The 25,062-nt window shown below is 43.9% G+C and overlaps 1 protein-coding gene across 1 annotated transcript; it reads left to right on the top strand.

Annotated features, from left to right (window-relative positions):
* The first annotated feature begins 5,613 nt into the window (after window positions 1-5,613).
* Rnd3 (Rho family GTPase 3) lies at window positions 5,614-23,252 on the top strand. The gene is made up of 5 exons (XM_059259138.1): window positions 5,614-6,000; window positions 6,413-6,500; window positions 17,575-17,684; window positions 20,741-20,875; window positions 22,109-23,252. The coding sequence occupies exons 1-5, from the start codon at window positions 5,851-5,853 to the stop codon at window positions 22,358-22,360; spliced, it is 735 nt and encodes a 244-aa protein (XP_059115121.1). The 5' UTR covers window positions 5,614-5,850; the 3' UTR covers window positions 22,361-23,252.
* Window positions 23,253-25,062: the final 1,810 nt, after the last annotated feature.

Here is a 25,062-nt window from a genome sequence, read left to right as displayed (position 1 = left end):
CTCCATTCGCTTGTGTGTAAGCTACTGACTGTTCTCAAGCTATTCCAGTCACTGTCTTTTGTTTCCTCACTCTGGGGCCAGAAATGGTCAAATAATAGGTGTGGGATGTTTTCATTTACCTAACAGGTTTTAATCTAACAGTTATTTCTTTTGCATTAAGCAAGCACAAACTTCAATTAAGTTTTTACATACCGACTAGTTAAGTGGTTTGTCATAAGGGACAAGGATTCCCAAAGGGGATTTTTTTTCCCAGAAACTTAATAGTATATCTCTCCTTGCATCTTTAAGTCTTGAGTTAAAATATCACATGCCACTTGACCACTCACGTAGCCATGAATACTCGCTCAGTGTATCTCCTGACATTGGCAGTGAAGCCCAGTCAACGCTGAGAAGTGATCTGATTTGTTCACAGTAAGACCTTTGCTTACTCCTGACAGGTACTTTTCTAGAACTTACTGCATGCTCTGTTCAAAGAAAGCAATCTAAAAGGAACTCACTAAAAATGTTTTCTCCTAAAGGTCATTTTCAAATATAAGTTTCGTATTCAATTTACCAACTGGCACAAAGTATAATTGAATATTTGGCACCCAATTGATGATTTTGTAATAATCTGTTCATTTTCTTTTTCTGGGAAATACCGAATTATAGAAAATACCATCAGCAATGGGAAACTCTAAAATTAGGGAGAGGCAGTCAGAAAGGATTATATGTGCCCGAAAATCCACAGACCCAAATGTACAGGAAGTCAGTCTCTATAGATGGCAAGCAAAGGAGGATCAGTTGGCCAATGGCTTATCATTCAGCCTTCATAGGGCAGAGTTTTCTGCTGGTCACAGAGAGGCCCAAATCCACAAGGGAGCAGTAAATTGTATTAGTATCGATGAGGACAAACAAGACTGGTTACTTCAACCAGACTGGAATATTCCTTCCACACAGCCTAGAAAAACTGACCAGTGCCCTTGGGCAAGTCACTTGGGTTAGCCAAGAAGAAAAAAAATGAATAAAAAGATTGCTATTGATGAGAACAAATTCTTCCCAAATAGCAGGCTTAATAAATGCCATGAACTTTCTTTCTCCAATTCTTTTTCCAGGAAAAAAAAAGCCCAAACCAAAATGTTCCTATGTAGTTAATATGTAAGGCTAGTCCAGTGAGTGTCTTCTGATGATTACTCCCCAAGAGACAGCAGTGAGATCAACACTTCTCAGTACAGGAAAGTTGGTGTTTATGCTGTTGCCCTAATTCTCCATGGCTTGAAAGCTATTTACTATCCATCATCTTGTTAAATTCTCAGAGAGCGTGCCTATGAGTCATGTCCGTATTTTCTGACATAATGTTTTCAAGGGCAGGCTGTTTGTTCCTTTTCTTATTTTGATGTCCAGTTTCTCTTCGCTCCTGGGTTATGCCTGCAGGTGACCTGTGCTTTCTCCTCACTGTGCATTTAGTTTTTCAACATGCCTACTGACGTCCGAAGATGGACAGGCAATCCGTATAGACAATTTGGATTATGATTTATCACACTGTGGGCATATTTGGGTGAGGTATCTGTGAACACACTGAACTTGGAATATGGAACCAGGGTGGTCTGTAGTGTGTTTCTAAAGAGGAATGTCCTACAGTGCTTTTCTAAACAACCTTATTGTGCAATGTAAAGGAGTCACACAGTGATGACTCCTTTTATGTAAGTGAGGAAAAGAGCTCAGAGATTGTCCAAGGTTGAACAGTGTGCATGTTGGGTTGGTCAGAACTAAAATGAAAGTTCCTGATAGAAAGAACACAGAACCATTGTTTATCTGTACTTTTCTTAGGTATGGACTCCCAGTCCTCTCTCCTGGCATAAACTCATCTGTTGTTGTTGTTGTTGTTGTTGTTGTTGTTGTTGTTGTTGTTAAAAGGAATGCATTCACTGTGGAAGGAAGACCCCCACTTCCCACTATTAAAGGTTACAGAGTTAACCACAAGAGGAAGAAATAAAGTTTTGGCTCAAACCATTTGGAGCAACTGAATACGTGCAATGAACAAAATCATGTAGAAATTTCTGCTGTTTATTTTCTCTTGATCTTCATGGTCTAGCAAGGTAGGAAAGAGTTATCAATAGACAAAGAAACATTAATGAGGAGAACGATACAAGGCAGGCCAAGTAGGTCAGAGGTGACCCTCTAGATGGGGCTTCATAGCTTCCAGATGATTCTGCATCTTAGGGGAAAGATTTCACTGCATTCTAGCATCTTCGTGTTTCCTAGGGCTTAAGGTGTGTTTGTATCCAGTGTGCACAGTGAAGCGGAGGTTTCATCCAGGATACCTAGCTAGTGACAGGTGCAGACCCAGAGCCACAGTCATCCATTTGCTTGTTTGTTTGTGTATTCACGCTGTGACCCTGCTTCAAGTACTCCTGCCACTGGTTTCATACGGCCCTTCCCCAAATACCCAGATGCTAAGACCAGTTACTCAGCCCAGACTCTTCCTGGGATCTCCTACTCCTGAAGGTTTTCCTTCAGTGGGTCTCAATCTGGCCTTCCTTCTGTTCCTCAAACCTGCCAAACCTGCCCTCCTTCTGACCTCTCTGCTGTGTTCCTGCTTGGAGCAGCCTTCTGTAAGACCTAGTCACAGCTGACTCCTCCTCATCAAGGAATCCATCTCCATACAGACACACTGAGAAATCCCCACTCGACTCTGGTTTTCTTCACAGAGTTTAACACATCCGCTCTGCCTTGTGTGCTCTCTGCCTTGTGTTTTATGGAGGACTGCCTGAAGCGTATGTTCTGTGGGGGCAGAAAGAAACTAGCATATGTACTGCCCTATTCGAAACTCCTAGAACAGTGCCTGGCACATAGGAAGCACTTAATAAATAATTGCTAAACTAAGTGTTTGGGTGTTAAAAATACGTTCAAAAGACAAAAAGAAATAATTCATTTCCTAGAAATATTCAAATCTGGTGACTTCAGGGAATTGATTTTCTACTCCATCCGTTAAATTTCACTCAGCAGCTGGCAGATTTCTGGAGATTCAGGTCACCTGATTTCCAAAAATAGCTATGCACTATGATTCTAGATTATTCCCTGGGGAAGTGACTATACTACTATTTGGTGGAGTAAAGTTCTTTATACCTGAAGGCCTGCTATATCATTGATGGTGTCTCATTTTGGTCTCAGATACAGCTTAAATGATAAATTATCTGATGTCCAATTCATTAAGTCAATTCAAAATAACCAGTAATTAATTCGAGTTAAAAGGACTTTAACTATATAAACCATATCAATTCACGAACATAGAAGGTCAAGTCGTATCTCTGCAGAGGGAAAGTGTCATGGTTAAAAACAGGAGACAAGAAAGGATGTGCCCACTTCCTATCAGTAAGTTGACTAATGAATCCAGGATTCGCCAAGACAAGTGTCTTGGTTCTGGGAGGGACGTGGGAGCGAGTGGATACTATAGAGAAACACCAAGTAAGGGCAGGGCTGCCATTGTGCCATAGACTCTTCTCCAAACTTCATTTGCATTTCCTTACAAATGCCATCATGAATCCTATTTTAAAGAGAATGAAGTTGAAGCTTACAGAGGTGAAATAATTGCTCCAATGTCACTTAGCCAGAAGACATGAAGCTGAGGACCTAATTTCTGATTGCATGCTCCCACTATAATGCCCATTGCTTCTCCACCAAACAAATAATTTGATGGATATTTCCTGCATTTAGTTAGGTTAGGGAAATGCTACATTCAACTATATTGTTTTTATTATTTACTATATTTTGTTGTTGTTGTTTTTTGAGACAGGGTTTCTCTGTGTAGCTTTGGAGCCTGTCCTGGAACTTGCTCTGTAGACCAGGCTGGCCTCGAACTCACAGAGATTCGCCTGCCTCTGCCTCCCTAGTACTGGGATTAAAGGTTTGCGCCACCACTGCCTGGCTCTATGTTCACCTCTATTAAGGTTTAATATAGGTTCAACTACATTAAGTTCACATAATAGTTTCACCTCTGTAACAGCAAAGTGCTCCTTTATGAGCTATGTTAAGAAGGGAATAAAGCTCTCCCAAGCAAATTTTGGCAAATGCAGCCATACAAACTTTGGTAAGCCTTCCCCTGTCCATGGTCAGCCTGTATGAAACAGACCTATCCATGACAATAGAGTCAGAACTGTCCTTTAGGGGAAAAATCCAAAATACTCAGCTCTGAAAGAAATAAGACAGCATTCTGGGGCCCCTGAATTCATAATCCTAGTAATTCACTACTTACTCAGTCACCACACTTTTTGTTTTAATCCTCAACTTTTATTACAAGCCTGAAAGTTTTCATAGAGTTATGTGTGAGGTGTGTGTGTGTGTGTGTGTGTGTGTGTGTGTGTGTGTGTGTGTTTATATGTGTAGAATCCAGAGGTTGACACTAGGTATCTTCCTCAATTGCTCTTTACATTATTTTGGAGTCATGGTCTCACATTGGATCTTGGGTTCCCCAATTTGCTTGGATTGTTTTGCCAGCAAACTCCAGGGGTTCTCTAAGTCTGCCTCCTCTGCTTTGGGGTTACAGGAGTGCCTCCATGCACATAGTTCCTTAAACCGGTGCCGGGGGACAATACCCAAGTCACGCTTGCAGAACACGCACTTTACAGACCGAACTATCTTCCCAGACGCCTCCACCACAAATCTCATAACCGAAGTCTCCTTGCCGTTGGGGTTCCAGGCCATGAAGACGCTGTCTTCGGAAAACGAGAGAATGAACGCGCTCTCATTTTTGCTCTTTCTAAGATTTGCTGCGAGGGAGACTTGGAATGGTTGGGTTATGGATAGGAGGGGTCCCTGAGTTTTCAACTATGGGCATGTGTGTTTTCTGAGTCCAGTGCAGAGCGCCTTGATTCTAGGAGGCTGGAGGTTACAGCCGAAGAACTGAGGAGCACTTAGACCCCTGTTCTAGTGTTCTCACAGCGAGAGTGGCAGGTGGGGCTGAGTCTCTTAGTTTTTGTCATCTTCCACCCCACCCCCTTGGCTTTATCCACTCCCCAAAGCCTTCTGCCTCTGCCTCTGGAATGGCTGAAACTGACAAGTTTGAATAACCAAGTCCTCTATAAAGATCCAGAAAAACTAATCGTGGTGTTTGAGGTAAGCCGGTTTAGGAAATGTCCTGCCATCTCTGTGATGTGCCTAACACAATCTTTTTTTTTTTTTTAAATATTGTTTTGTATGTTTGGGTATAACCACTTAGTCTTTTCCCATTCAAGATTGACTTCTGTTTCATGATTAGGCTTTACATTGAGTGGGAAATATGTTTTTATTTTCACAGATGATCACAGGGCTTCTGGAGACGCGCCCCCTTGGAAAGCAATTTGCAAGGAATTCCAGTGTGAGTCCATGCACACAGCTATCCGCTTCCTCCTCACCCTGGTCCTGAGCTGTTTGCCCACCAGCAAATCCTGCCTGGCGCCTCCTGGTTACGCCAGAAACTGGGTCTGCGAGCCATCCTGCACGCTACCCTAGAGGGCGCACTGCCTACACTTTCCGCCAACTAGGCGGCCGCGCTGGCTCCCAGGCTCCATAAAAGGGGAGGAGGCGGATCAGTTTCCTTCTCTCATTGAGAAAGCAGAGGGGATTGGAAGGCTGGGCGTATAAAGCCGCGCAGAGAGCGTGAAACAAAGCAGACCGATTGGAATTGGACTTGGGAGGAGAGGCGCGGAGTCAGGCAGAAAACTTGTTGGAGGGGAGTTAAGAGTCGCTGCCTCTCCTCCACTGCGCTGCGCTGAAGGGGTTCCCACCGGCCTTGCGATTTATTTTTTTATCTGCTTTTTATATAGAGAAGTATATATATATATATTTTCTTCTAAAGAGAAAATTCCTGTTCCAAGAGAAAATAAGGCAACATCAATGAAGGAGAGAAGAGCCAGCCAGAAATTATCCAGTAAATCTATCATGGATCCTAATCAGAACGTGAAATGCAAGATAGTAGTAGTGGGCGACAGCCAGTGTGGGAAAACAGCGCTGCTTCACGTCTTCGCAAAGGACTGCTTCCCCGAAGTGAGTGTGACCCGCAAGGCTTTGAGGGGAGCGGCCGGTGGGGTCCCTAGTCTGGAAGAGAGTGTCCGCTCGCTGTGATTTTCCTCTTCAAAGTCCTCCTCCTCATGCGGAGCCGGTCTCCCCCGCCACACTGCTCGGAAGGGAAAGTGTCCGGGAAGCCCCTGGGCTGGGACGTGCCAGCACCCTGGGCTCTCGGCCCCCAAAACTTGCTGGTTTCAGTGTGGGGAGCCGGGTGGGGAAACCTGGGTGGGCTCTCGGGAAAGGGCTGCGTGTTTAGTGTGTAGGGGTTGTGCGGTTTTTTTTTTTTAATTGGGGACTTGGGGTGTTTTCCATAAAGTGTTCGATGCATGTCGTGCTTTTAATAACCTCTTTGCCACCTTTCCTTCCTCTTCTGTCCCTTTCGTTTGTCCAGAATTACGTCCCTACGGTGTTCGAGAATTACACTGCCAGTTTTGAAATCGACACACAAAGAATAGAGTTGAGCCTGTGGGACACTTCAGGTAAGACTCGGCACACCGCGTGGTTCTCTGGGCCGGTGCGCCGCGGGGCTCAGGATCTGCTGCCCTGTCCGCTAACGTGGCCCCTAGAGGGACTTCCAGGGCTCGAGCAGCAGGAAAACGTTATCCTTTCTGGGTAGGGGTGGCGATGGGGGTGACTGTGGTCGTAGGGACCGGGGAACGCTATGTGTCCGGGGGTGACGCTGCTGGAGTAGCCTCCTGTGGCCGCGTGGCCTTGTGTTGTCCGTCCTTGGGGCCGTACCGGAGCAGGCCGCCAGGGTGGCCGGGTGCTGGAGCATGCAGAGCAGAGTGGAGCCCTCCCGCTCGCAGAGGAAGTCCCTCGTGGGTGTCACCAGCCATCTGGTCGCGGGGCAGGGGCGCAGGCTGAGCTGGGAGAAGATTCCCCGAAGCCACCCCCTTGCGTGCGGGTTTCCGCGCTGGTGGGGGAGAAGGGTGAACGGCCGCAGCCGGCGCCCGTGACGCCTACTGCCAGGAATGCGCTGGTGGCGCGGGCAGCCGCCACCGCGGGGCCTCCGCCCCCGCAGCCTCCGTGCCACCGGCGCAGAGCCGCTTCTGCGCCCGCCCGGGGATCACTCCGTGCCAGCGCTCCGAACATGCCACTCCCTACCCCCACGGCTTCGGCCTCGCCAGCCTGCAGGGCCGCAGGCAGCCCCGTTCGCCTTTGACCTTCCTGTCTACTTGAATTATTGGCGCCGTGGTGGGTTCTGCCCAAAGGTCTAGGGTTCAAGGCCGGGTTATTGCCTTCCCATGAGCCCACCCACCTACGTGGCACGGTAGTGGGGAGAACAGATCTCCGCGGGTGGAAAGGCCGGTGCCCCGGGCTGAGTTCGGGGCAGAGACAGTAGGACAGCACTGAGCACCCCCTGGTACCCAAGCCCTAGCAAGCTGGGCCAGAGGCGCCCGGGGAGAACGCGTGCTGGTTGTAAAGAGCATACCTTCTCCGGAGGAGCCGAAGCTACCGGGAAGGGAGGGGAAAGGCCGGTGCGCGTGGGGAACTGTGCAGCCAGACAGATTCGGGCGAAACTGGCAAGGAGGAGCGCACAAGCGCCAACACGCAGGGTTGCTGTCAGGCGGGGTGGCCCGAGGTGGAGCCGCGCTCAGCTGGGAGTGGCCTCATGGAGCTTCAGCGAGCTTCCCACACCCTGGGCTGGAACCTCTGAGGGACCTGGGGGATTAGACAGCGGGAGGAAGGGGCCAGAGCCGCAAGGTCTCCAGAGGCAGCTCCCAGCACAAAGACTAGAGGCAAGTCTCGCACCGGCGCCTCTCACGGTCGGTGCCAGATGCTCAGACTGCTGCAGTGAGAAGGATGGATCTAGTTTCCCCCTGGAGAGTCAGGCTCTTCCTTGAGCTGCGCCAAGGGCATTTTGGTTTTCGTTGTTGTTGTTGAGATCACATACATAGACTTGATACTATAGAGAAAGTGCTGGTGGAATTCTAGTGGCTTATTACTAGTTTCTATCAGAATTATTACATAGCCTAGTATTTTATTAGGCTCCCGTTCTCAGGCATGTCATGGTAATTGTTATGCCTAGTGGGCAGGACAGCTGGTGTGGTACCAGTAATTAGCACCAGCACTCCCTCTCTCCCACCAGCTCTGTTTGGACTTCTGCTCGATAAGAATTATTTAGTCGTGGAGTGGAGCAGTGGGTCAGATACAGTCTTTGATACAAAGCTGTGTTTAGATCTTAGCTCCTGGTTACCAGGGATTTCTGTGTGCAAATCTCGACCTCCCTGGGTCTCATTTTCATCGTCTTTAAAAAGAGGGCAGCCGCTGAGCTGGATAATGTGCAAGATCTCTCCCAGCTATCACATCTTGGCTCTAGTGTCTGGACAGGCAGATCTTTTTGTTTCCCAGGACGTTGGCTGGCTTCAGCTCCTAGTCTCGGTGGATCTGGCATCCCGTGCTGAGGTTCTCACAGCTTGCAAACCAAGCCAGATTCTGAGCTGAGCCAGGCTTCCTGGCGGATTTAGGAATGAGACTATTTGGATAAGGAGGGGGATGGGTGGGCTCCTAGGAATGCTGGGTTATACATCCCTGTCTCAAGCTCCAAGAGTCACAAGACCACCAATGGAGATTTTAGATTAGGTGCCCAAGGGCCAAACTTGCCACCTCCCCACTTTTAAGAGAGAAAAGGCACAAGCCTTTTAAGGGCTAGCAAATAAAACGAATGTGTATGAACAGCTTACAGTGGGAAGCCCATGCAAATATCACTTCAGATGTTTTCAAGCCTTACAACTACATAGTTCACAGTTTCTGTACATATAGCAGAATGCCTTGCATACAATAGTCACCCAATAAAACCTAAAGAATGAGGAAATTAATACTATACATAGTTGCCAAGGAGATGGAGCTCCTGGCATTAATTATCACTGAATTACCTGTGCCTTAAGAATGGCAACTTCATAAATATTGCTTTTCATGAAATTAAAGTTAATCACCTGAAATGAAATCACTAGTGAAATAATGACTTGTATTTTTATTTAGTGAAAGAAAACCCTGTGGTATTTCTGTAAAATACAAAGGTTTGAAAGCTGATTGCAGCAGTATTGTCCTGCAAAATGATCCAGCTATGAAACCTTACTTAAAATTTAGATCTATACAAATGGAAAAGGAGACCTGGGGAATTATTTGGAGATTTATTACGTTGTTTGTGAAGTAAGACATTCGTTAATTTAACAAAGTTACAGAACATTGCTTAAATTCTAGGAATAGGTTGTTTCTACCAAGCTTGCCACTCAAGGTTAGCATGCTTCCAGCAGGAAGTTCATACTTCCCAGTAATTTTACCATCTTTGCTATTCATTTGCTGTTCCTGGACAAGCTCCTAAAGATTTTTTTTTAACACGGTCATTTAATGTTTTCTCCCTCACAAAGACATTGTTTTGTTGAGGTGTGAGAATATACTTTATGCCTCTTCATATATTTCATTTTCCCCAACTGTTATCAGCTTATCTCTGGAGAGAAGAGCCAAGCCAAGTTTATAGAGCCCTGAATGTAATTTTTCATTCTCTTCCAAGCCTATGTGAGAGAGATTTCTCTTGGGAAAAATGGGTGGAGAGAGAGTATAAACTGAGCCCTTTGGTGGTATGGCTATTGTGTTCAACCTTCCAGCAGAGGATCAAACATTTAGGAAACAGAGGCAATTCTTGTATGGGTTTCTATGTGTGAACCACATCTTCTAAGTGGTCTGCTTCCCCCTGAAGCAGTCATATGATCATGCATAAGCAAAACTGCCAATTTGAATGTGGGGAGAATACTACTTAGAAGTATAATATGAGGAAAGGAAACCATTCATTTCTCTTTTGGGGGCCCAGGCAGTTACTACTTCCTTCTTCTCTATTTCTCTTCCTTTTTTGTGTGTGTATCTACTATAAGCAGGTCTTCTGTTAGACCTAGGATGCAAGGCTCGCTTAATGCCATCTTATGATGCACTTCTTAATTCTTGAACCCCAGTGACCCCTTCCAATTGGTTGCCAATGTGTTTCGCTATGAGACTTTCCCAGTAGTTTGTAGAGCTCTACACAGTTTCTAGATCAGTGATTCTCAACCTTCCCAATGCTGCAATCCTTTAATACAGTTCCTTATGTTGTGGTGATCCCCAGCCATAAAATTATTTTTGTTGCTACTTCATAACTGTAATTTGCTACTGTTATGAATCATAATGTAAATATCTGATATGCAGGAGTCTTAGGTCCCTGTGAAAGATTCCTTTGACTCCCCGCCCCCCAAGGGAGTCATGAACCACAGGTTGGGAACCACTGCTTTAGGTAGGGAAGCGTTTCCCTGTCTTAAGGCCTCCCCAGTTACAGCAGCCACAGCGGCACAGTGCCAATTGACTCTTATGGCTACTTTAAATACTCCAAAGTTAACAAAACCTTACTATAAGTGTCATGAAAATCTTCTAAAATGAGGGATTCCTAAAGGTAGTCTTGGGTTCCTTTCTTCCTTTTTACTGAGAAATATTTTCTTTTCATTATAAAATGAGAGAGAGAGAGAGAGAGAGAGAGAGAGAGAGAGAGAGAGAGAGAGAGTGAGTTTTGGTATTTTAAAGTGATAAGTGAAACCTGTGTAGTTCTAATAGTTTGTGCTTCAAAAATCTGCTACACTTGCCAAACATAGAAGCAATTTGTAACTTGAAGCCAAAAGCCTACTAATAATAGAAAGTTAGTCATTTACAGATCACCATATCTTTTCCTAGGAGACTAGATTGCAGAGTAATTTCAGCATATGTGATTTAGGGAGTAATAGTCATTCACGCCAGCTTTTAACCAGGGCAAGTTGATGCACATTTTATTTAAGGCATATTATTACTCTAAAATATTCAATTCAATTGCTGATTCCCAGTTAATAATTGTGTTATTGCCCCGTGAAAACACTTTGAATCTTAATATGCAATGAACATCTTTCCGGTTCTGAATGCTAAAGTTAGCACTTCCTGTATTTGTTTCTAGTATTATTTAAAAAAATCATATTCTCTACATTTTGTATTTGAAGCAATAGATACAGAAGAAAAATCTTAGGTACTTTACTTTGAGGACAGTCTTCAGAATAAACATAAATCTAATTACAAAGGTATGTTTCAGCCTTTACAGGAAATTTGAAGGCCAGTCTTGATGGCAAGTTCCCTAATGAAATATTCCTTGGCAAGAATGGAAATGCTTCAACAGTTGGAGATTCATCTATGTGTTAACCAAGGACAGCAGTTTAAAAGGAGATTGCTTATTCCTTTTTGGGATTTAAAATATAAATGAACACATGTGGGCAAGACAGGATTGTAAACTGTTAAGGCATGCAATCTGAGAACACCGTGCTCCCACACTGGGAGGGGCTGTATTGAGCTGGGTGGGAGTGGCTTCTGTCCTCAAGCTGCTTGCATTCTAGTTAAGGTGGTAAGACAAATAGGTGAAAATAGGTGACTATAGGTGAAAATTTAAAATACCCACGCTTCCTCCAGGGTAGAGTAAGAAACCAAGTGAGGAGCCCAGAACAAGTACGGTGTGCAGCTAGGAGGAAATGCCTGTGGACTTGAACAAGGTGAGGGAGCCTTCCCAGGGCATCTTTTAGGAACATTTCATAGTCAGACATGGATGTGGAAACAGTTATAGGAAGAGGCAGCTTGATGGGAATGGTGGACTCAAGAGGCGTTGAATGCCTGTGCCAAATCCAAGCCCCCAACTCAGGTCTTCCTGTCCACGAAAGCTCCCATAATTCCAAATCTCCACTAGAAGTTGACTCAGACCTCCCAAAGTCCTTCAAGTCCCTTGCTCTCTAAAATATGTTTACATTTAATTGTCCTCGGGGAAAAACCAGATTCTCAAAATTGAGATCTCCGACCTGAGCTTCTTAGAGGTAGGCTAAGAATTCAGGATAGGCTAAGAATTTACAAACTAATCAGAAAATGGTTTTGATGTGAGCAGCAGAGCAAACTCCACAGAACCAGATGTTTCACCAAGTCGTGATCATTGGGACCTAGGGTGTCGAAATCATGGCCAGCTGCCAAACTGAGGCTTCCTACACTGAAACGTGGACTAGGACTAGACAAACAGCTTGACTGGAGGCAAATTCTCATCTGTCCCTAGACCTTTCCCCTGTGCTAGCTTTTTCTCCAATTTGGTTTTTCCTAAGTCACACATTTGAGGAAGGTGTCCAAATCAGTCATTCTAATGCTCCTGAAATAACCAGGTGTTTCCTCATGAATACAGTTCTTTTGCACGAAGATAGGACGCCATGGACAACCAGTGTCTCCACTCAGCTCCTGATGCATGGTGGGCTGTGCCAAATGAATCAGCTGGGCCTCTGTCTTTTCTTTTCTTTTTTTTTTTAATGTCCTTGAAATGTCTTCTAGTTTATAACACATTGGCAACATTCACAGAGTCCTTTTTTTCACAAAAATTCATACTTTTCCAACGTAGAATGCAAGCTGCTTCGAAAGTTTGGGTGGGTGTTGAGCACATTGGTTTTGAAACCCAAGGCTGATGTTATAGTATGTGGAAAGGTGACCGCACTTGAGGGACTCCATGCTAAGATGATGGACTCTTCCATAGCAGTGGAAACATAATTGCTTTAGTCTGGACTGAATGACAGTGTGGACTTTTAAAACTTACCTACATAAATCTTGTCCCATGAAGTTCTATGATTCACTGTGGGTCCGCCGCCGGTAGCACTTTAATAATTACTTTATTTTAAGACTGAGAATTACTACCAAAACGTTATTTAGAGCCGTCAAGCAGCCGTGTTAATTCTACCCCCTCTGAACTCACAACCAATTGTGTATCTGCACAGCCCCCGGAAATAGAAAACACGGAACTGCCCCCATGCTTTCATAAGATCTCTTCAAAATCTTCCAGAGTCTGATCCCGTAGAAGTTACAAACAGAATGTCATTGCTGGGCCAGGGGGTGGTGGCATTTTGGGGGGGGGGTTGTTGATGTCTGTGATACAGACAGTTGTGGGGAGAGTTCAGCAGAGGGTTACGCTGAAGCAGAGCTGGGGGTCCTGTCTAGACTTGACTCCCATTCCTGAGCCTGCTGCTCTCCTACAGCTTCCCCTCTGGTGATGGCCCCTCATGGGGTCCGCTACTGGTGTCCCCTTGGTGAACACTGAAAAAACCAAAGCTTTCTGTAGGGTTTTTTTTTTTTTTTTTTTTCTGCCCAAAACATCCACTATTCCAAACTTTCTGTTCTTGGTAGTAATTTCTTATAGGAAGCTTCCAACTTACTTCAAGTGTAAGGCGTTACACTTTTAAACTACCCAGTGAGAAGGGTTTTCAGTTTGCAGGCTCTTCTAAAGTTTCAGTATTTGAACTGGTTTTGCAAAAGATCCGAAGGCCTCCCTTTTGGGCATGACTGTTCTTCCATATACCTTTAATTATGTACATATATGGTGTGTTGTATCTCTGCAATGGGGTGACTTCAGCAGGCAGGTATGTGTTTGAAGAATTAGTTTCTAGGTGAGGCACTTTGTGACTATTCTTGGGCTGGAAAAATTCCTCTCAGCCCAAATTAATGATCTTGAAGACAGGGATGTGTAGACCTGCAATTTCGAAAGTCTTGTAGAACTTTGCTGATGTTTGCCAAACTTGAGCAACGAAGAGCCCCCAAAGCATGCTTATTCTAATCTATGACTGAATCAAGCTTTTCAGCTGGGGGGTGGGGAGTGGATGGGATGAGACACTTGTTTTGCATATGTAGTCCATTATATACCTTTACCCTAATACAGCTCCCTGCAACTTACCTGTGGAAAGTCTGGTAGGTTACTTTAAAAGGACCTGAAGAGCAGTGCTGTCTTTAAGGACATGCTGCCCTGAAAACGTCCATCTGCATGAAGCCTATTCCACATGCTGTGGAAGTTAACCTACGTTTATTGGGTTTTAACTATAGTCCATTCTTAGGTCCTGAAGTACAGCCTGCATGCACATTAGGACTTACTGAGCTTTAGCACGCTGTAAAACATGTTCAGAGAGTGCCTGATGAGCTTAACTAGAATCTATAGAAGTGAACACTTCTGGAAACCTGCTTTCCCAGGCTGTCATGGGATGCAGCATGCTACAGGAGTCCTGGGCTGGCATTGTTCTCCCTTGGAGGGCTTACTCCCCACTCCTTTTGGAGTCTCTCCTGTCTTCCGGACTCCTCCGTGGACAGGGCATTCCTAGGATTCTTCCCTCTGAGTTATCCCACACATGCCTGTGGTGATCAGCCCTTTGCTTGCCTCTCCCTTTGTGCAGTCTTGGGGCCCTGTAGGGGAGAACACTGAAGAAAGGGTCCTTCTTACCTAATGAACTGTTAGACCTTTCCTGTTAGGCCAGTCTGTAATTCTGTCATTCACTTTCTTACTTTGAAAAAAAAAATGGAAGCAATAGTTTGGGGACGGGGGTTGTTTTGTTTTGTTTCTCCAGAAAAAAAAAAAAAAAAATTGACCTTAACCTATCAAAAAACAAAATGAATAAATTGTCTCATCTTCTAGGGCAAGTTACTCTTCTAGTTGGTGGTCACATTACAGTTAGGACTAATGAATTTGGGAATCGGTTTTACTAGCGCCCTTGGGCACTTGTTGATCAAAAAGCTGCATTGTTTACTGCAGGGGGTGGGGCAAGGCTCAGATCAAAGTGCAGCTCCTAATTAGATCTTATTAAAGCGCTTCAGAGTTACCGCTTCACCTCCAAGCTCAGTGGCTGCTTTCTCAGGAAGCGTTACCCTACATATGTATTTTCATCCAAACTGTTGAACCAGACGAAAACAAAAGCAGAAAGAGGCCTCCGTGAGAATCCTGTTTAACTCCAAGAGAACTGTTTCTTTTTAAAGTCAATCAAGAGGGTGAATTTCTCACTTATTTGCATATAGCCACTAAGCACAAAAGCCCCCTTGCTTTCTTTCTTTTTTCTTTTTTCTTTTCTTTCTTTTTTTTTTTTTTTTTCTTCTCGTAAGCAAGCAATCTCCAGCAGCCTGTGACAGAGGGCTGAACACAAAGCCAGATCCCTTTGTGGCCTTAAAATGGGTGGGGGAGGGGAACCAGCCCACAAAGGGCAGGGTGTTCTCTGCAGCCACATGGTGACTGGAATGTTGCAACCCGGTCTCTGGATTTTCCCAGCAGTCGCAAGTTTAATTAAATTAGTTTTGGCCCTTTGACTTTCTTCAGCCACCTTTGGAAAAGATGGGCTCCGTTGTCCTGTGGAACAGCCCGCTCTGCCACAGCAGTACAGGCAGCATCCTGTGCTGCAGGAGCCTGGTACCTGCAGATGCTCCTCAGGCTGTGGAGGGCAAGAGACTGGAAAGCGTAAGACGTGAGCTTTCTGACACCTGTTCGGCTGACACAGACTGGCTCTGACTGCGTAGGTCACGTCAGGTCATCTAAGCTAGCTTTGAAGAGCAGAAGAGAGACTCCTCTGTCCTCATTTGAATTTCTTCTCTGTCCAGTCTGGGATTTTGTGGCTGGCTACAAGGAAAGAGATATTCTAATGCTTACAGCCAGAGCTGTGTCAGAGTTAGGCTTTGGACACACAAACAAGGAAGGTTCCAGTGGAGAGAGTCGGAACTGCAGAACTGCTGTAAAATAGCAAATATATTCATATAGGGTAAAGCCGCCCCTTTCTGGTGCCATTCAAGAAAAACCTAAGCTGAACTCTTAAGCGAATTATTCTCATACCTCTGATTTCTTCAAGTGGCTGAAAGGGGGAGGGTCATTTTTGGAAATGCCCTCCTATTTTTTTGTATATCTCAATATTTGAAATGACATAACTTTTTCAACTAAGGCTGTGGGGAAGTCCCTTCCATCGGCAGGCTTTGTTATGGCACTTCTGCCTTCAGTGGCCAGTGCGAAGCTGTGGCCTTGCCTGAGAACTTCTGAGATTGCCTTCTCTGTTGGCACTTTCTTTCCTGGTTCCTAGAGAGTTCTCATGTCCCTTGCTCTGCAGACTCACTTTCTCCATCTCTAAAGCAGCTAGTGAGGCAGGCGCAGTGCTGCCAGGGATTGCAGTGAGCACCCAGGGCCCAGAACATAGGCACCAACTACAGTAACATCCAGGACGAGACAACAGACTACTGAAGGTCGTGCCTTGGTAGTTTTGTACTTTTTCTTTGAAACATGGTATCCCTAAGTTGCTCAATGGAGAACTAATATGGAGATACCAGTGTACTCATATGCAGAGTGGAACTAGCTTGTTCCACAAGCTGCATTCCCTCCACAGCTTGGGTAGGCCTCAAACTTGCTATCCCCCGGCTTGAACCCTTTCCCACCAGTCCTGGCTACAAAGATTTTTTTGGAAGCTTTTTTTTTTTTTTTCTTCTTTTTGACTTTGACTACCGAAGTTTTGACTTAGGGAATATGTGCTATGTTTTTCTGCCAGAAATGCAAAATTATGTCAAAACTAAATTAAAAGTCAAAAAAGCTTTAACATATTTGCATTTGCCCAATAAGTGATTTCCACGTTGTCTGTGAAATGACTATGTGAGGAAAATCGTTTCTTAAAAGTAGCAATGGGCAAATTATCCTCAGTTTTGTAGTCAAACTATTTCATAATTCGTAATTGTTGGCCTTGTGTGAATTCCCAACCTTTGGAATTCAAAAAGGTATCCAAACACAAAACAAACAAACGAAGTCCTAGATGACCAGAGAGTTCTGTGATTGAATTGATAGGCTGCTGATTTGCGTCTTTAGACAACCTTGGGTTTAACTCGGGCCAGGGCCCTTGGATTCTGTCCCGCCGTCACATTGCAGGTGGAACTGTGTAGAAAAGGTAACACGATCCAACATGGCATTTATGACATTCTTGGTTGTAGCAGGAAGCAGACTTACACGGGGCTTGGGGGGTAAGTGTAAGCAAGCTCAAAGGTCAATGGCTTAGCCAGACTTGTAACTGGAGACAGAGTGACACCCATGTGCTCTGCCATGGCTCTCTGTGCATCATTAATCTTGCCTTCTTCCTCCCTCCCCCACTCATCCCCATTCAACTATTGGACTAATCTGGAGTTTGGATCTTTTTCCCAGGAAGCAGCTCCATTTTCAATGGCCACTGCCAATCAGCCTTTGACCACAGAGATAGCACAGCCACAATACATCTAGTTAATATGTACACATCTCTCCCTAAATTCCAGCTGCCCTCTGGGTTTGCTCAGATCCCACAGATATAGGTTGTCACCATTTTTACCTTATGACTGAAGAACCAGAGGCACCCAGTCCTAAGACAGGGGCTTCTCCCCAGTTAGTGGTGGGAATGGGTTTGTACTCGAGATCATTTGGTCCCACACCCTCCCTACTTCACCTGGGATCCCTCTGACTCTAATCCTTGAACTCTTATCAATTTGCACCTTAAGTTCCTGGCCTTTCCAGGAACTGAGGTCCCATGCATAGAAAGGAGCTCTCTGATCTAGTACAAGTGAATAAACCTGTCTTTTGTGTATATGTTTGCATTTCTTTACGAGAAGGTGTGTGTTTGCATTTCTTTACAAGAGGGAGTGTGTGCTGGGGGTCAGGAGTGGGCGAGTGGAGGTGTTACATTATACCATAAATGCCTTATAGAAGATGGAGGGTCTTACCTGAGATCTCTGTGTTTTCTTTCCTAGGTTCTCCGTACTATGACAACGTCCGTCCCCTCTCTTACCCGGATTCTGATGCTGTGCTCATTTGCTTCGACATCAGTAGACCAGAGACCCTGGACAGTGTCTTAAAAAAGGTAAGTGCTAAGGACTGGGGGTGCTGTGCAGCACTTTTGGTGATCTAGGACTACAGAAAGGTGGTTGGCTGGGGGCCACAGAGTCTGAACTTCCGCCTTATGTCTTCTAATGAAAACACTGGAAAGGATACTTACATACCAAAACAAGGTTCCTGCACATCAATGCCAGGAGTTTGAGTAGCTCATCTGCTTGAAGCTTTGCTTCACAAAGCTCAGAACAAAATACTTTTCATGAGCTCCCATGTTCGTTTTTTGGGAGGTGGACCTACAGTAAGGACCTACCTGAGCCTTCCCTTTCTTTGTTGGACAGACTGCTTCTTACATGTTTACTCTTGATCTCAATTCAGATATTGACCTAAATACAACTAAGAGATATTTTGAGCCAGGTGGTGGTGGCGCATGCCTTTAATCCCAGCACTTGGGAGGCAGAGCCAGGCGGATCTCTGTGAGTTCTAGGCTAGCCTGGTCTACAGAGATCCAGGACGGGCACCAAAACTACACAGAGAAACCCTGTCCCGGGGGAAAAAAAGAGTTATTTTGACAAGGAAGTTGTATTTCAATAATTTATAGAAACACAGATGAAATTAATATAAGAGGAATATGTGTAATAGGACTTGTCACTAGATAGGTAACAATGTGAATTATAATCAGGTGTATACTAAATACTAGTAAACCATCAGGTATGCTGAACATGTATGTTATCACACAGCCCTGGTTTCTGGAAGCAAAGGTGGGTCAGATTCTCTAGATGGAGACGGAACTAGCAGAAGTTGTGAACAGAAAGGAACCAGGGCTAAGAGGAGTGGTACCTGTTGCATGTTGGGTCTTGAGACCTAAGAAGCCACTATGTATGTGTTAGGGGGCAATGCTTGGCCTTCGGCAGCAGAGGACTTGTTGTAGTTATGGGAACTTGTAGATAAGTTCAAAGGAGTTCAGTGGGGGCCTGCAACAACCTAGGCTTTGTTCTTTGTAGTTCTTGATAGTCAGAAGTGCTAGTAGAGGGGCCAGGATATTGATCGCTCACCCTTGTGGGGCTGCTGTGACGTTTGAGAGGGAGACTCTAGGTGCACAAGCCCTTTTTTTCTGTGTACTGCAGATGTGGCTAAGAGCAAAGAATGTCACCCAGTGGGTCCCTGTGGCCTGGTCAGAGTGAGGACAGAAGGAGCAGAAAGGAAGAAGCACTGTGTAGATGTTTTGGATTGTGTTCTTTTGGTTTTCACTTTCAGTGGTGTTTGCGTTGTGTTTTTATTAGTTTATATTTCTATATGGTACCTAGTAGCTTGGGTTAGTCATTATAAATTTAGGGTTTGAGGTATAGCCCTCCTTCAGTCTTCACTAAACATCGCAAGCAGTTCAGTGAGACTGCACTCTTGATAGATCAAAGGGTCCTTTTTAGTCCTTTTTAACTCCTTTCCATTCTGAGTAATGCATGAAACACAGGATTGGCTTTTGTTAAATTCTGTTAGGAATGCACCTTTCCTGTCTTCAAGACCTGTAAAAAAGTACGGAGGGGTGTGTGTGTGTGTGTGCCAGAAACATCACAGCTGATAACAACATAACAACATGCCTGGCTGTGTCTGGAGATAAAAGGGACACTTATTTACTGGAGTTTGTACTTGATGTAGTATTGGGTTATACATAATTTATGACAGAAAGCTTTTCTCCTGTCCTATTTTGCTTATGTCTCTTAAGACCAAACAAATAGTGACATTGGACCTGTAGATATTAATATGTGTGTTTTACATTTGTGTGAGGCTTAAGGCTCATGGTAACTTCATCTGCCTCCTGTCTTCAAATAGGTTCTTGAAGTCCATTAATATCAGAGAGCCTAGAGTGACTTAAGGTAGAAAAGATTCCTTATCCTGTTTTTCAATTCTTTAGGAGCATGTGCTAGAGGCTCCTAAATAATTGTGGGAGGGAAGAAGAAAGGAAAATCTCAATGGATGAATCAGGCACTCTGTGTGTTACTGCATCCATGTGCTGGGGTGCTTTGTGCTAGATGTTATTAACTCAGCTACACCTTGAGAACTGGAGGCCTCCTCTAGTGGTCTCTTAAATCACTCTTCCAGAATGTCCCACTTATCTAGTATTACACTTGGAAAACTTTATTGCCCTTCTGCTCTGTGGACTCCTTGCAAAGACAAAGCTACATCACCATTACAGTACTTCACAGAGCACAAAAGACATCTGTGGATGGGAGTGGAGGAGTCTCAGCCCCCTTATCCCCTCATCTCTGGGAGCAATGATCTTCTTGGAGGACTTGGCTCCCATCCTGATGATGGAGAATTCAAGCTAGAAGAAGCAAAACTATGAAAAGCCATTTACTTGCTTTAAAGGGAACAGTGGAATCTGTGCCAGGGACTTCTGGAAGTTCTCATAATTCTGGTTAGGACAAGAATAGTTAAATTGTAGACTAGATAGCAGTGCTTAACAGTTAAAAAAAAATCAACTCAGAGTCCTTAGGCTACAAAACTCGCTGCTGTTCTGGAAGCTCAAGAGGGAGGTAGTTCTCTGCTTAAGCTGTGGTCTGTCCATTCAGCCACTTGAGTGGAAGAAGCTCCTTGAAGCAGGACATTCTGCTTTAAAATTGTAGGCCAGATTCTTAGACAGAGCCTCCAGCACATGGTAGCATGGCCGAGTCTTTCATGATGAAGTCTCTGAATGCATACTTTTGCTGGGGCGGGCTTGTGCCCAGCCTTTCACCTAGAAATAAGAAACTCAGCATGTCCAAGGTGAAGTCATCCACTTGGATATGTCATTATTAAGGTACTTTTGTCTTATAAATCCCTCCATAATTAAGACATTGTTGAAGCTCCCTTCTGTTGATAGCCAATACATTCACTATGGGAGGAACCCATGAGTCACACAGAATATAAAACAATATACATGGGCACTCTAAAGTTACTGTCCACTTACTAATTAAATATAAGCTTGCTTCTTCACTTAAAGTCACATTTTAATGTCTGCCAGTGAGGAAATTGTTTTCAGTGTATGCATGTCAATACTTAGTTAAATTTCCTTTTTTTTTTTTTTTTTTCTCTCTCTCTCCTTCCTAGTGGAAAGGTGAAATCCAGGAGTTCTGTCCCAATACCAAGATGCTTTTGGTTGGTTGTAAGTCTGATCTACGGACAGATGTCAGTACATTAGTGGAGCTCTCAAATCACAGGCAGACCCCTGTGTCATATGATCAGGTATGTGTTGTCAATGTGGAAAAGTCACTTTTCAAAAAAAAAAAAAAGTGAAAGGAATGGAATATTGTTTGTAATAAATAAAATGGAGCAGCTTTTCAAGAGGTGAGGCAGGGGTCAACTGAAATATGAAATGTCTGTCCTTCTGTAGTAAAATCACCAGGAATTAGGGCACCTGAACAGCTGATACCCTTGGATGCTTCTGCTCACCGGTGGTTCTAAAGGTCAGCATGTTTAAGAAAGACTGTGGTCAAACCCAGTGGGTCTCTTTAAGAGAGCTTAATGTCCTCAGTTGCCCAATAGAATCCTTAATCAAGTTGTTAATAAAATAGACCACTCCATGATACCATCTTTTGGAGGTTCAGCATGGTGCATGTATTCCCCCAAAGAAAAGAAAATCTGTTTAGAAGTATTTTCTCCTAAAACTCACCACCAGATTCTAAAATGGGCTCATGTTAAAATAGCTACAGCTATATGTGGTATGCATCATTTAAAGTATTCAATTTTCAGGCTGGGGACATAGCTCAGCAGTAGAGCGCTTGCCCAGCATGAGCAGGGCTTGGGGTTCCACCCCCAGTATAATAAAAACTTAAAGAAAAATACTATACTCATCTACACCTTGCATTTCTCATTAGCAAACTCAATACAATCATAGAAACTGATTTTACTCAAAATTGATGTTAAATTACATTTATCCACCCTATATTTTGTACAGACTGTTGACTGGGGTTGAGAGTCATTTCCAGTCAATAAGAGAGGAATGAGAGCCTCATTAAGGGCTGGAATGGACTCAGAAGGCCAACGCACCTTTGTTAGATCTATGTGAAAGATGCAGTGTTCATGGTTTCAGGGGACTGACTCTATAACAAGAGGCTGTGCTTCTCAGTGGCCCTGAATGTGACCTACACAGCAAGTTACTCACTTCTTGACTACACGTGGCAGTAAGGGTCAAATGCCACCTTCGATTCTCTCTTGTTTCTTTGAGTCATCCTATTGGGAGTTGGATGCTCAAGAAGCTAGAGAAGTGTCTACTGAGTAATGGAACTGACTGAGGGCCTTAGGAGGTAACAAACCAAGTAGTTCATTAAAAAAAAAAAATCTTTTTACAACACTTGGGAAATCCATTTTGTATATTAGATATTTTCCAATGCTAGACTGTTTTGTGGCATTTTAACACCTTCCAGACATCTCTCCAAAGTCTCACTGCTGATGGAAATTCTTTCTTTTCCTTCACAGGGGGCAAATATGGCCAAGCAGATCGGAGCAGCCACTTACATCGAGTGCTCAGCTTTACAGTCAGAAAACAGCGTCAGAGACATTTTTCACGTCGCCACCTTGGCGTGTGTAAATAAGACAAATAAAAACGTTAAGCGGAACAAATCACAGAGGGCCACAAAGCGGATCTCACACATGCCTAGCAGACCAGAACTCTCAGCCGTCGCTACGGACTTGCGAAAGGACAAAGCGAAGAGCTGCACGGTGATGTGAAGCTTCTCTGTCTTCAACGAGGATGCGGGAATCTAGTGTAAAAAAATAAAAAGAGAGAATAAAAAACAAGAGCGGAAGGAAATGATGGAGTCAAATGGAAGTGCGCAGCCAAAGTCACATGGACACAGGCCTGGGAGGCCCTTGAACGGATACCCAGTTCTTGGAATCCTGTCCTTAGGTTGGGCATGTAGACCGAATGGTGAGAAGTGAATCCATGGAAGAGTTTGGAAGTGTGACTTGAAAAATATGCCAAAAACAAAGGGAGCTATAAATGGGCTATAGAGCTAGAGTACGAGGAACGCCAGTCCCTCCAAGAAGAACATCCATGCTCTGAGTGGTGCTTGCCTATTTTCGGTTTTGTTTTTGTGTTCTTGTTACAACCTATTCATGGATCTCTACTTTGATTTAATTTTTCGATATTTTAATCTCATTTTCAAAAAAAGTATATATTAGTATACCGTCCTCGTCGGGGAACTCGCACTGTGACCTTAGTGTTTAGTTTTCTAGGGGATGTGATCTAATTTCCTCCTAGCTCATCATTAAAATGGAAATTGTATCGGGACCCGTGGGATTTGAGAGGGAAACTTCACGAGGCTTTGAAATCTTGACTTCCTGAAGGTCGCTGCCGAGCGAGATGGTGTGAAAGCGAGGCTTCTGCGGCCTTGCCAGATGCGTAGACCAGCACTGCCGAGATTGCATAGATCAAATAGAAGAGTGTTGTTTTATATTCTGTCTGATGCTTTCGTTCATCCTTGTGATTGTCATTAACAAGTGGTAAATTGCTCAGTGTAATACTTTGTGCGCTGTTTAGAGAAGAGAGTGTGTGGTTTTGTTTTTTCCTTTGGCCATCATTGATAAAAACTCGAAGTCAATAAAAAGTGTCTTGGTTTGATGTGATAGAGTGATTTCAAAGAGAAAGCAGGTGGATACTGTCTTCACCAGGAGAGATAATGGAGGGAGGAATTGTAGCAGAGGGCACAGTTTGTGAGGGAGGCTGTCTGGAAGAAAGTCATATTTCAAACCCACAGAGCAAAAAGCACGGTTGTCTGTTGTGCCCCCAGACTGGCAGCAGACAGTGAGCAGTTGGCTCATTCCTTCAAATGAATGTTGTCCTGACAAAGGCCCCATTTGCCCAAGCTTTAGAAAACCCCAGATAGAAAGGGGGGAAAGCCTATAATGTCAGCCCTGATATGAACCTAGGGCATTTCTCATGTGACTGCTAACCCTCACTTAACCAGATTCAGCCAGAGCCAGGTTCAAAACTTGATCATAGAAAGAGTGATAGTCAGCATTTAAAATAGTTCACAGGTTTCGCGTTTTGAGCGGTTCCTTCCAGAGAAGATGTCAGATATGACCCTGTTTTAGGTGGTGCTTGCCAAAGCTAGCTTTTTTTCCCCCAATGATGACGCTTCATTTTTGCAGCGGTGAAACTGTTTCCATTAAACTGTGGCAGGAGGGGAGATTACGATAATTACAACAGGCAGTTCTGTGTCTTACAAGCACTTTGTCTGGTCTCTGCAAGAAAATGCCATTTCAATCATTTCCCATGGAACTCAGACATTTTACCATCATAATGTGCTTCGACTGGTGTGGCGTTATGCTTTGGGCAGTATTACAAAATAACTGGCCAGTGCTTTCTGTATTTAAATATTGTACAAAGAAAATAAGTTATAACTGTTATAAAGCAGAACTTTCTGTTGCTTTTTTTTAATGTTGAGTCACTTTGTATGTTTGTTTGGTCAGTGTTTCCACAGTATTTATTAAATTGTATGTGTTTTTTTTTTCTTCAAATAAAAAAGTAACCATGTCTGTCTACCTGGGATGTTTCCTACTTCTTAACTGTTTAGCTGTGCTCTTTCAGAGGTAATTGCAGACTCTGAACTAAGATTTACTGAATTAGCAAAGTTAAGAATTTGATTCTTGGCAATACTTTCTTGGATAAAGATGAATCTACACATAGAAGATGTTGGCATGATGTTTTCAAGAATCAAGAAAATGGGGCATGCTTGAGTGATTTGAACATATACTAAATGAGGTGTGATAGCAGGTAGGATTAATTTTAGAGAGTAACAGAATTCCCTGGAAGTCTTCCATAGTGGAAATGAATAACGCAGAGCAAGCTTGTGCAAGGAAATCTAATGGGACCCTAGCTTCTATTGTGTCTCTTGGAGACCCAGAGAGCCCCCTCGCAAAGCATGTTCTTATTCAGCATCATGGCTAGCTCAGGATCCAACTATTGCAACTTAGTGTAGGCAAAACAAAACTAGTCTCATTTATGGTACATTGTTCAACACAAAACAATATAATACAGACAATTGTCAAGTCCACATTGAGTAGCCAGGGGAGAGAAAAGGGCATAGGTCCCAATGAGCCCAGTTGATTTTGTCTTCAGCTAAAATGCCTACACATTTTTATGCAAGTGTCTAAAAATATTCAGTAAGACTTCCAAACTATGATTCGACACAGTCAAGATATTCCCTATAAAAACTGGCTTTAGAAATCTCTATGGTTTAGTCACTTGTTCAGAAAGAATTCTTAGAAGAACAAAGTAGAAGGAAAGCCAGAGGATCCTACATGAGTGAACAGTCTTAAGAGCATAGGCACTATGGGATAGCTGCATAAAAGATTTTGGAGCTCAGACATTTACTGAATATGTTTGTAGCTCATTCCAGTGGTCAAATACTAAAGGAAATAAGAGCACT

This window comes from Peromyscus eremicus, chromosome 4 (assembly GCF_949786415.1).
Source record: "Peromyscus eremicus chromosome 4, PerEre_H2_v1, whole genome shotgun sequence".
Classification (NCBI taxonomy): Eukaryota; Metazoa; Chordata; class Mammalia; order Rodentia; family Cricetidae; genus Peromyscus; species Peromyscus eremicus.
This window is presented reverse-complemented; position numbering and strand designations above follow the sequence as displayed.

Bases quoted from the DNA above. Each gene is read 5' to 3' on its own strand.
- Rnd3 (XM_059259138.1), top strand. From the start codon at position 5,851: ATGAAGGAGAGAAGAGCCAGCCAGAAATTATCCAGTAAATCTATCATG. The intron at 6,001-6,412 runs GTGAGTGTGACC...TCGTTTGTCCAG, and splicing joins CAAAGGACTGCTTCCCCGAA to AATTACGTCCCTACGGTGTT. The intron at 20,876-22,108 runs GTATGTGTTGTC...TTTCCTTCACAG, and splicing joins CCCCTGTGTCATATGATCAG to GGGGCAAATATGGCCAAGCA.